Here is a 12607-nt window from a genome sequence, read left to right on the forward strand (position 1 = left end):
GCGCCTTTATGCACACCAGAGTGTTCGGGGATGTCGTGGTCCGACTCAGCGTCAGAGTCGTCAGCGCGACGGCGGCGGTCAATTCGACCGAAGGCTATCTGTTTCACAGGGCCGCAAGCGTCAGAGTCACTCTCTACGATGCTGTAATCGTCCTCGCTCCTGTCGTCAATGAAGTCGTCCTCCAAGTCGTATTGATCTAGACGCTTGTCATCATCGTATCTGCCCGACAATTCATCCTTGTCATACTCCTCCGTGGCCAGCAACTCTTCGCCTTGGGCCGCTGTGTAATCGTACTCCCCTTCTTCTTCGTCCTGGCCAGATTCCTCATCGGCGTCATCCTCGCAGCTCATTGCTTCCTGGCAAAGCAATTCTTCTCTGTCAGCGTTGGAGCGGGACGTTTTGTTGGCTCTGCTTTTCTTGTTGCACTGATCACGGTCCACCAGCGTGGTCTTTGTTGCGAGCGTACGCGCAAAAGCTCGTTTGCCTTTTCTTGCCTCGGATGAAATTGTGGCCTTTGTTGCGGGTGCACGCGTGAAAGCTCGTTTGATTTTGCTTATCCAGTTTTTGGTCGATATGGCGCCCAAGCGGTCGATCAGAGCCAAACTCAGTTTATCTTGTAAACCGTGGGCGTTCAGCTGTTCTACCACGATGGGATTGCTAGACACCCATTGTTCCAACACCAAACTGTATTTCTCGTGCAGCAGCGTTTTCTCCAAGCCGAGAACGCTGCACACAGCTTCTCGTCTTGTGTTATCTGCGTACAACCAAGCTGCGCTTTGTAATAGAGTCCCTATGTTTCTGACCCACGTGCCCAAAGGGGGGTTGTCAGGCACGATCATAGAAAAGCACCAGGGTTTTTGGGACGGTGATACCGGTCCGGTTGCGACGTCGACGTCGCGTCTCGACGCTTTTTCTGACCTAGGCGAGGCAGATCCGACTGAGACGTTCGACGCTTTGCGGTTGGAGTTACCGTCGTCCGGCGGCGTGTTGCTGTTGTCGTCGTTGTCGTCGTCGTCGATATCGTCGGCGGTCTTGGTGTTCTTCTTCAGCTTGTTAATTTTGTTGTGGTACACCCTCAGGTTGTGGAAGAGCACTTTCATGTTGCTATAATCTCTGCCTCTAGCAGTGTCTTTCGGAGCCGGTGTGTCTTTTATCAGCTGTTGCCACTTCTTAAAGGTGTCGTTTATGTTGTGGGTGCCCAAGTTCCTGAACAGGTCTCTCGTTGCATGCCTTTGCGCTTTGTTGATGACACCGCTGTTCGACGCTCTAATCCGCCTGTCGATGCTGGCCAGGGCGCGCCAGTCTTCCTTGAACTGTTGCTGCAGTAAAGCAATGTTGTTCCTATGAATCTGCGCGCGATACGCGCCGTCTTCGTTGTAGCACTCGTAGGCTCGAACGTACTGGTTGGCTTTTTGCGTATTACACAGTAACAGCTCTGCAACAGCAAACGCATTGGGCACCCTGTCGTCCATTAGCTTGATGCCCAGATCCACTATCTCGCACATTATCGGCTCTTCGATCGCGCAGGCCACGTGTTTTGGGGTGTAGTTACACCAGTTGCTGGCGGGAGGGCTCACCCGTTTTAGGAACGCGGTAAGCGCAGGATTGGTTATGTCCTGATGCAACTCGGGTCCGGCCAGGAAAGTCTCTCTGCCGCTGAGCTCGTTTAGCAGTGTGTAGCAACACTGCAGCAGCTCTCCGCTACCTTTTACGCAGGAGTGTTTCAAGGCCCTGCAAAAGCGTGCGGTGGTAGATATGTATAACGTTCGCTTGTCCTTCTGCTGGTCGCGCAACGAAACCACCGGTGTCATGTTACCTCGCTTACGGCCCACCACGCGTGCCGTGCGTCTGAAGTACACAGTTTTGGCCACGCCGGCGTGACACGTGAATCTCGACAGATCGCATATCACGTCCACGTCCGAGAAACAGTCCACGCTTCCCGGTCGTTTACTGACTTGCAGGTCAGCTGACTCAGTGTCCAGTACACAACACATGGGTTCCACATCAGCAATGGTGTCTCCGGTTTCCCCACACGTCTGCGTAGCAGACGTTCTGTCATTGTCCTCTCCGCTGCGTAACAACTGCATCGGTTGTATGTGCTTGAACGATGGAGTGAGAGCATCCGGATGAGTGGGGACTTCTAGAGACATGTCCCAGAACTCATATCTATCGCCCGTTATGTCCTTTAACAGGTTTAAGCTTTGGACACCCGGCACGATTAGGACCTGCTGCATGAAATAAGCAGCGCTCCCGCTCATCAAATTCACCGTGTACGTGCCCAACATCGATCTGGGCTTGTCACAGAACCGTAGCTCTAACTCCTTGTCCGTTTGGGACCACATTGTCACGACCGGTATGACAACGCGGTCCTCTGCGACGGACTTCAACGCTGTAGAGGGTATGTAAAAGAGGGTGTAGTTTTTCAAAGCCAACATTAGCTGTTTCATACCGGCCCTGTCTTCGGTTGACATACATTCTAAGCCATCGGCTCGCAAGTCCATAATATCCATCAAAGCAGTCAAAAGCGACTTGGAAGGGTTTTGTTTGAAACGGCCGATGTCTTCGATCACCATGTCTCTGACGATTTTCCGTGTCGTCTTGTGTTGAAACGCTTTGCTTTTCTCGGATAACATAGACTCTTTCACTGTCATGGCTTCGGCTACCTGGTCGAATAAACCAACGGTGTCGGTGCACGTGAACGCCCGACTGTCCTTTTGTTCATCTGAGTACCAGGCAGGCTTGTCGGTCACCACGAACTGCATATTCGTCCCGTGTGTGAGTGCTCTGATGTACAAGGGAAAGCAATGCCCCTGCTTTATGTTCTCGCTCCAACCGAGATGTTTCCAATTGCTGTGTGGGATAAGCTCTCTCCTTATCTTCAACTCTTGTGAAATGTCTCTGAGTCACGACAAAACACTCCACACGGTGACGTGAAATGCCTGTCCGACCCACAGCACCAACGTTCCCGACCTGCAGCTCCAACGTCCCCGACCTGCAGCTCCAACGTTCCCGACCTGCAGTTCCAACGTTCCCGACCTGTAGTTCGTTCCAACGTCCCCGACCTGCAGCTCCAACGTTCCCGACCTGCAGTTCCAACGTTCCCGACCTGTAGTTCCAACGTCCCCGACCTGCAGCTCCAACGTTCCCGACCTGCAGTTCCAACGTTCCCGACCTGTAGTTCCAACGTCCCCGACCTGCAGTTCCAACGTTCCCGACCTGTAGTTCCAACGTTCCCGACCTGCAGTTCCAACGTCCCCGACCTGTAGTTCCAACGTTCCCGACCTGTAGTTCCAACGTTCCCGACCTACAGCACTTCTTGTTTTGCTCACAGCAGCTTTGTTGCTGGGCGCAGAGTAAAAGTCACCAAGTTAGTGTGTCACTCCCAGACCGCAACCCGCTCAACTAGGCCTCGTGCTCCTTGTAGCGTTTGCAATTTCTCAGTGCTACACATTTAATTAACTACGGCCTTTGTGAATCATGGACGTCGACTGGATTTCCACATTACAAATGCGCGCAGCTCGCATGCGTCTTAAACTTGTGTATAGGGAAAGTGTGACCGGTGTGAAACACAGACTGGTCCACGTTGTCAACGTACACGTGGAGAACGCTGCAGATCTCAAGGCCACGGGCCGTGGTTCGAGAAAGAAAGAGGCCAAACGCACAGCAGCTAAAGCGCTCTATGCGTTACTACAGGACAGGATCGACCGGCAAACGGCGTCCAAGGCTACCGAACCTTTTCAAGAGCAAATCGACGACAACGCACGCAAGTGTAGCAACCCCTTCCATGAGTACACGGTACTCGATAATAAACGAAAACGGACTGACCTAGAAGCATCCGAGTGTGAAGAAAGTCAACCCGACCCCGACGACTGCACAGAGACACCTCGGTCAAAGGAACACTACCCTCAACAGTCTGATAATCACATTGGACAACTGCAGGTGTGTCAGGCTGCTTGTGTGTATTTACACACATAACGTTACAATTGCAAATATGCTGTACATATAACACATCGTATTGCCTCTTTCAACAGGAAATCTGCCAGCAGACCAATTGGCCATTGCCCAAATATAACTTTGTCTTCACTGAGGGTCCTCGTCGCTACGCATGTCAATGTCAACTTACTATACCCTTGGACGTCCACGCAAGTGATGCCGACTGTGCAGTAGATGCCACGTCTGATCGCGTTCGTACACGACTACACGGTGGGCAACACGGTGGGCAGGCGTGGGATTGCATGTCATATCCATAACATAAATGGCGGTAACAAGTGTAGTAATTCTCTGTGAAACTTTTGTGTTTCCTCACCACAGGCACGGGAGACTCTAAAGGAGCGGCTAAACAAGCGTCGGCTGGGAACACTCTCCTTTGGCTTTACAGACACAAGCTCATCTAGCAATCCAGCCGCATACACCATGCTGAACAACAGTACGACGTGTACTCATCGCCGGGATATGTGGTGTACATGGTCTATGATACTTGTAATGATGGTGTCCGTCCTACTTCTTGTGTATGGTGCGTACTGCATGTGTACGCTTTGCGTCGAAAGAAATAGACACAGGCGAATCGTCAGGTTTCATAGAACTCGTATATAATTTTTGTGTTAGACATGAAATAAAGACAAAAACATTTTCACATTACATTGTTGTCTTCTTCTTTTGCACATACTCATAATAAAAAAAAACTGCACAAAAGTACAAAGAAGGCTTGTTCCGCGACCCGGGGCTCCTCGGACCTCCTGTGTCACAAATGCTGCTTCTAACCAAAAAGTGTGGCGACAGACACACGGTCCAGCAGTGTCAGTCTTGGACCGTCTTGCGATGATGATGTTTCAGCAGTGATTCCTCTTGCTCGGTTACCACGGTCATAACCGATGGACTCTGTGGCCCAACGACGACCGAGTGCCCACCGTCACAGCACTCGTCGTCCATTGCACAGGTGGTGGGTTTGTACACGGCGTTGTATACTGCGGTGCCATCCCCCGGTTTGTAAATGTACGAAGGGGTTCGTCTTTCGTACAGTTTGTAGCTGATCAGTGCCAACCCCAAGACAATGAAGACCGGAGCCGCTATAACTGTGACCTTAAGCCAGTCCTCGTTCTCCGTCCACCACCAATATGGGCTATAATCGTTGTGACCGCTCATGGTTGGTCGTGTAATGTGTGGTGGTATTAGACAAAAATCACAGTCTTGCACAAGGAGCGTCAATGTGTATAAGAGCTTGTTTTTATTAAAAAGCATCATTAGTAATGAGATGTATGCACAGATACATAGGAGCGGTACAACATACAATCAGTGGTGCCTTTTCACAAGGCCAACACCGTTTCAGAAGAGATCCCCAGGTAGACCAGCAGATCCCTACGGTCCAAAAGGTTCAGGATTGCAAACATGACACACTTGTAATATTTTTTACAGTAGTTTAAAATCTTGGGGGCCAGTTCGTAGATGCTCTTTTCTTCCATCCAACCATATGGAATGTGCAGACAATCGCGACTATCCAAAATGTTCCAAGCAAGAAGCATTTTAACCCTACGGATTTCACTGCCGCTGAGTTCACACATCAACTGGCAAAGCATGCGCTGGGCGTGAACGTGGTCGACGTCCTCCAGAACCAGTTGGGTTGGACATGTCGCATTGTAATGCTTGTCGTTTGTCAGCGCGTCGGGATTCATAGCTCGGAACGAAGCTTCGATTGTTTCTCTCGTCACATCGCAGCATAAATGCCGACAAAGGAGTACGATCAGACACTCCGGGTGCCCGTCGGTCTTGTTGTATTTCTCCAAGACGCGTTTGATCTCTTGATGTTGTCGGATTTCGTACACGAACTCAGTGTCTTCGCTGAGCGTTTTCACCAACCACCGAAAAGCGGACGGTTCTTTGTTCAGGTAATAAGATATGCGGAAATGCCATGATAGTTCCATGTCAGAACACGAGAAGGAGTTCTGACTGCTGTGAAGCTACACTGAATTCAGATGCAACATAAAGCCTGCTTTGAGCTGTCCGGGCTACAGCACGGAGCCCGCCGACCTGCAGCACGGAGCCCGCCGACCTGCAGCACGGAGCCCGCCGACCTGCAGCACAGAGCCTGCCGCCGACCTGTAGCACAGAGCCCGCCGACGACCTGCAGCACGGAGCTGTCGGGGCTACAGCAGTTGCTTGTTGTACAGACGACAGGAGACGTGATGTTTTGTTGAAGTTCAGAGTAACTGTTTATTGATATTATCGTCATTTTATTTGTCTTGCCATGGGCAAACTCACCCGTTTGTAGATTACGCTTTGATTACACAGCAAACCAGAATGTACTATATACATGTGTATATAAACAAAAGCGATTACAATAAGAGACACAATACCAGTAGCATGCGCGTTTTTGCACATAACGCTTTAGGCACCAAGCGAGACACATTCCCTTCAGTGTAGCATTTGTCTTCATCAATTATACCAGATACACATTGGTAAGAAAGACTTTATGGCGAGACACATTCCCTTCAGTGTAGCATTTGTCTTCATCAATTATACCAGATACACATTGGTAAGAAAGACTTTATGGCGAGACACATTCCCTTCAGTGTAGCATTTGTCTTCATCAATTATACCAGATACACATTGGTAAGAAAGACTTTATGGCGAGACACATTCCCTTCAGTGTAGCATTTGTCTTCATCAATTATACCAGATACACATTGGTAAGAAAGACTTTATGGCGAGACACATTCCCTTCAGTGTAGCATTTGTCTTCATCAATTATACCAGATACACATTGGTAAGAAAGACTTTATGGCGAGACACATTCCCTTCAGTGTAGCATTTGTCTTCATCAATTATACCAGATACACATTGGTAAGAAAGACTTTATGGCGAGACACATTCCCTTCAGTGTAGCATTTGTCTTCATCAATTATACCAGATACACATTGGTAAGAAAGACTTTATGGTTTACAACACATGTTGTGCATGTATATCAAAAACCATATAAAAACACGAATATATATATATATAAATAAATAAATATAAATATAAAAGTACAGTGAGAAAGACTTAGCTTCATGGTTTTACAACACTTATGTTACACGAAAGTGTCAAGTGTATACCCTGTGGTCGTTAGAAGTAAAGTAAAGCTTCGATTGTATTTCCACGTCGTGGTGACATCCAAACTCTTGTCTGATGTCAATTTTGACACCCCCGTCAAAATCATTTGGAGGTTGACTGAATAGTTGCTCTGGGTATCTGTGGTCGATGGTGTAATGCAAATCTGTCTGCGCCCTGCGTTGTGTAATCGCAGGCGAGAACACGGACAAGGCTAAACTTTTAGCTGCCAGCATAGAGATGAAATGCGCAAAGGTTGAGCTCTCGGAAGGCATACAGTCAAACACAACCTCAACGACATCAGCATCACCTTTACCGTAGTGTACGCGGATCCATCTGTGTAGATAATATAGCATAGAGTTGAACGCATTAGACGACGTCAACTGGCGTACTCTCTGGTCCCTTCTGTCTGTGATAGGCAGAACTTCTGCCAAACCAGTGTTGGTTTGTCCTGAGCACCACACGGCCAGTATAGTCTGGTCAACAAACACAAAACAGCACCAGTGGAAATGCAGACCGCCCATGTTCACATCGAACAGTTGTGGCGTGTACACATCGGGCGACAACATGAGTTGCGTGTTAGGCGTGTGGCAACCCATGGCGATGTGATCCCAAAAGCCCGGAATGTGCGGCATGCACACAAATCTGTAGGCCATCGCCTCCGGCATGGGCGAGTTCAGCCAGTACTTGAAAGCCATCTCGTCTCGGTTGTTGATTAATCTCTCGAAAGCTGGAAGACAAAAAAAAATGTTCAAGTGAGCGTAGTGTGCTCTTGTGAAACCATGCAGTGTGTGTGTGTGTGTGTGTGTGTGTGTGTGTGTGTGTGTGTGTGTGTGTGTGTGTGTGTGTGTGTGCAGAACCAACCATTTCTCAGTTCGTCCACAGTCGGAGCACTGCAATGCAGATGCATGATCGTACGCACACCTTCGTCCCCTTCGGTCCTGAAAGCAGCCGTTTGGTCTAGCTCTAGATTCCACTGCACGTGTGCCACGCTAGCTAGCTGGTTGACAGTGACATTGACAATAGCGCGCCTCGACTGCACTTTGTGTATGGCACACCCTTTGTGTTTCGTGTAGCACACAGAGCATATGACACACCCGCAGGCACACTGCAGGGGTCTGTTTAGCTTAATCGTGTAGTCGACACAGAGCACAGTGGCGTTAAATGCACATTGACACACTGTACATTTCACAGCGTTGGAAACTATCTCAAGTATAGACTTGAGTGTTTCGCGGTATTCTCCGTCTTCTAGTATAGACTTGAGTGCTTCGCGGTATTCTCCGTCTTCTGGGTTTACGTGCAGTGTCGGCGGCTGCGGCGGAGCTACAGCTGGCGTACTAACAGGCGACACGCGTTCGCAGGATAATGTATCTGCTGCGTGTGCTAGCATCGCGTGTTCTTCGGTATAGCTCAGATCGTCTTTGCGATCTGAAACACTAGAGTTGCTATAGTACCCATGGCCTGTGACGGCTTCTCCGTTATGTGATGATGTCGATGACAACACATAGTTGGGATTTGGTACGTTTTGCTCATTGTTGCTTCTGTTGCCATTGTCCGTCCACGCTCTCGCCGGGGCAAACCCAAGGTCGTCGTCACCATTGAATGCATTCACGTAATCTGCAGACTCTTGGGCTGTCTCCATGTCCGCGAACCTATTTTGTACACAAACACAGTGTACAAATTAGATGTGAGTGCTTTAGAAAGACGATTGGCGATGTACACACAGACTGTGGGACCCTCGCCATGTAGATGATATAGTACACTTACCTTGCCGCAGGAACCTCGGTTGTCTCCCTGCTTCTCTTGCTGCCAATTAATCTTGGGCTGGTGCTGTGTTGTTGTTGCATTGCACCCTGATATAAAACAACATTGTCTGCTGTCGCTGGGGCCGGTACAACATCTAGGTACCGAAGGATATCGTCGACGGTTTCGTCAGGCGACTCGTGAGGCAACTCGCTGTGGTTTTGGTATTTTGGCACCTCGTCTTGCGGCGGCTGTTCTGCGGGCTCGTCGCTTGTGTTCTTCTTTATAGTAGTGTTACACATGTCTCTCATACACTGTAGGCTCACCACGGCCACAGTAGAATCGGAGTCATCAAAGGGCAACAACTGTGAGCTTGCTTCGGTCGGGCATAGGGGCTCCTCTTCTCTAGGCTCGGTAATGGATGCCAGATGCCGGCACGCGTCGCTTGTTTCGATTGTTTCCTCTTCTCTAGGCTCGGTAATGGATGCCAGATGCCGGCACGCGTCGGTTGTTTCGATTGTTTCGATTGTTTCCTCTTCTCTAGGCTCGGTAATGGATGTCAGATGCCGGCACGCGTCAGTTGTTTCGATTGTTTCGATTGTTTCTAGGGGCTCCGCTTCCATAGGCTTGGCGGGGGAGCGCAGATTCGAACTGATTTCCTTTAGGGCTGCCTCAGCGGCCTTTTGGCTGGATTCTTCTACTTGTACTGAGGCGACCCACCGACATTTAATATCTTGCGCCTGGTTGTTGGATAAAACACGAAGGTCTGGCGTTGTTTGTTGTGTATCAAGCTTGGGTTTTTCACCATTGGGTACTTCCTGACCGTTCACGACACCAGGCTTGCGTTTCCATTGAGGAGTCGTTCTCGCTGCCTGCCCGCGAGCCCTATGCTTGTGGTGCGGCGTTTGCATCGCCGTTCGAGGGCCAGGAGGAGTGGAACGGCTGTGCGTTTCACCTGGTTTTGCTGGAGATGTGACCTTAGTTTGGGTCGTGATGGTTGGCCGTGTGCTCTGCTCTGAAGCGAGTGCGCTGTTGCTGCCGCTTTGAGGCTTGCGGTGGGTGTTGCGTTGATTAGACATTTGTTTGCGCGGCAAGACGCCGACATGCTCCCGCGTACGTGTCCCAGATGATCCTTTTCCAATACCATGAACCTGTCTTGATGTCGTTGCCACGGTTGGAGAAGACCCTTTGGTGGCTGCAACAGCGGCGGTAGTAAGACTGGCCTTTTTCGTGGAGGCTGCGCGCTGACTGTTTGATTTATGTTCTTCGGGTAATGCCACCTCGTCTTCCGAGTCCGATGAGTCCGATGAGTCCGATGACGACGAAGCAGACGGCGTCGCGCTCGATCCAGATGAACTCGAGCCGGACGACCCGGAGTGATGCGATTCTGCATCACTCGCACTGGAATCGGATGATGAGGCATCATCGGCATTGCCCTCCTGGAGTGCTCGGCCGTTCGTCAAAGAGTGTCTTTGGATCTCTGTGTTCTCTTCCTCCTGAGGCGCAGCTCCATAATTATACTCCGTGCTGCGTGTCAACCCGGCATTGTTGTCTTCGTCAGAGTCGCAGTCTTCTGAGTCGGGGGTGCGAGTGAGTTTAGCATTCCTCCACGGTCTTTTCACACTGTTGTTACTTTTCACTCGCGGTGGCGTTTGCTTCGGACTCGGTTGTCTCGTCGATTGAGACGGTTGGGTGGGCACAGTGTGTGAACTGCGAGGCTGCTCTTGGCCGATAGCGCGGCGTCTGATGTCTTGTGCATCGCGCCCAGTAGAACTGAGAGGCGCACGTTGTAAGGTGATGGGCTTTCCTTTAACCCGGAGAGGCTTTGGTTTGTCGTGATGTGGTTGAGCAGCCTTAGCGGGTAGGTATGAGGTGTCCTTCTGCCTATTGCTCCGATTCCTGTCTTGTCCCGCGAGCTTATTGTTTAAGCGACTTGGTGTGACATCCAGACGCTTCTGTTTATACCCAGTCCTAGAATTTGACATAGGTGTGGTATTGGTATCCCGGGACGTAAGGCGCTGACGGTGCTTTTCTTGTGGTTGTTGCCCTTGGTATCTAGACGAAACGGTTTGGTTGCTTTCCACGTTGTATCGTCTCTGTTTAGCTGGGGTGTAGTATTCCTGCCGTGAATGGGTGCGATTCACAGTTGTCGATTCTCTCAAACCTGAGCTCGTGGGACCGCATGGTCGGCTTTCATTGTTGTATATGCGATGTGTCTTATTATTCTCGTATTCTCGTCGCCGCTGCACGTTCCGAAAAACAGAGGATATTCCTGGTGGTCGTACGGGTCCACACCGTTCGCTGTCGTTTTCTTGACGCCATTGGTATGGTGCATAGTACTCTGCCATGTTCCCTAGTGAAAACGAGCTGAGATCCTCTTAAGCACGGTGTGCACACATAAACTAAGGATCTGTATTTCTCTTTGGATACACAACGCCTTCCGGAGAATACACAGGTCCAAATTATGTTGTTCCTGGAACATCAACACATAGCTTAGAGTAATCTGGTGGTCAAAATGCACGAGTGTTACACCCTACCCTGAGAACTATATTCCATAACACTATGTAAAACACACAAGAGACGACTACTTGTGAAAGTTGTATTATGTTCACAGTACACCAATTGCAAAGTGCCCGACCTGTAGTTCCAAAGCTCCCGACCTGTAGTTCCAAAGCTCCCGACCTGTAGTTCCAAAGCTCCCGACCTGCAGTTCCATCGTTCCCGACCTACAGTTCCAACCTTCCCGACCTACAGTTCCAACCTTCCCGACCTGTAGTTCCAAAGCTCCCGACCTGTAGTTCCATCGTTCCCGACCTGCAGTTCCATCGTTCCCGACCTGTAGTTCCAAAGCTCCCGACCTGTAGTTCCATCGTTCCCGACCTACAGTTCCAACCTTCCCGACCTGTAGTTCCAAAGCTCCCGACCTGTAGTTCCATCGTTCCCGACCTGTAGTTCCAAAGCTCCCGACCTGTAGTTCCATCGTTCCCGACCTGCAGTTCCATCGTTCCCGACCTACAGTTCCAACCTTCCCGACCTGTAGTTCCAAAGCTCCCGACCTGTAGTTCCAAAGCTCCCGACCTGTAGTTCCATCGTTCCCGACCTGCAGTTCCATCGTTCCCGACCTACAGTTCCAACCTTCCCGACCTGTAGTTCCAAAGCTCCCGACCTGTAGTTCCATCGTTCCCGACCTGTAGTTCCAAAGCTCCCGACCTGTAGTTCCATCGTTCCCGACCTGCAGTTCCATCGTTCCCGACCTACAGTTCCAACCTTCCCGACCTGTAGTTCCAAAGCTCCCGACCTGTAGTTCCATCGTTCCCGACCTGTAGTTCCAAAGCTCCCGACCTGTAGTTCCATCGTTCCCGACCTGCAGTTCCATCGTTCCCGACCTACAGTTCCAACCTTCCCGACCTACAGTTCCAACCTTCCCGACCTGTAGTTCCAAAGCTCCCGACCTGTAGTTCCATCGTTCCCGACCTGCAGTTCCATCGTTCCCGACCTGCAGTTCCAACCTTCCCGACCTACAGTTCCAACCTTCCCGACCTGTAGCACCAAAGCCCCCGACCTGTATCACAACCTTCCCAACCCGTTGTGTTGTTGTATAATTCTGTTAACCAATACCCTGTTAGACCAATAAACCTCGTAGACAACCAAGAACATGACTGATAGAATCATAGCTGTGAAGCCACAAAATCTAGTCACTCACGCATCTTACTGGTGAAGTTCCTAGCTACTGCACGCAGCCAGGACTACGAGTAATATTTACAAGATGGCAATGGTCCAT

At 50.1% G+C, this 12607-nt stretch overlaps 1 protein-coding gene across 1 annotated transcript; it reads right to left on the reverse strand.

Annotated features, from left to right (window-relative positions):
* Positions 1-6192: 6192 nt before the first annotated feature.
* LOC145422039 (uncharacterized) lies at positions 6193-9841 on the reverse strand. The gene is made up of 2 exons (XM_080293254.1): positions 7948-9841; positions 6193-7813 (listed from the first exon to the last, which is right to left on the reverse strand). Exons 1-2 carry the CDS (start codon positions 8723-8725, stop codon positions 7077-7079), a joined length of 1515 nt encoding a protein of 504 aa, XP_080149380.1. The 5' UTR covers positions 8726-9841; the 3' UTR covers positions 6193-7076.
* Between the last annotated feature and the right edge of the window lie 2766 nt (positions 9842-12607).

Source organism: Astatotilapia calliptera, chromosome 18 (assembly GCF_964374335.1).
Source record: "Astatotilapia calliptera chromosome 18, fAstCal68.1, whole genome shotgun sequence".
Taxonomy (NCBI): domain Eukaryota; kingdom Metazoa; phylum Chordata; class Actinopteri; order Cichliformes; family Cichlidae; genus Astatotilapia; species Astatotilapia calliptera.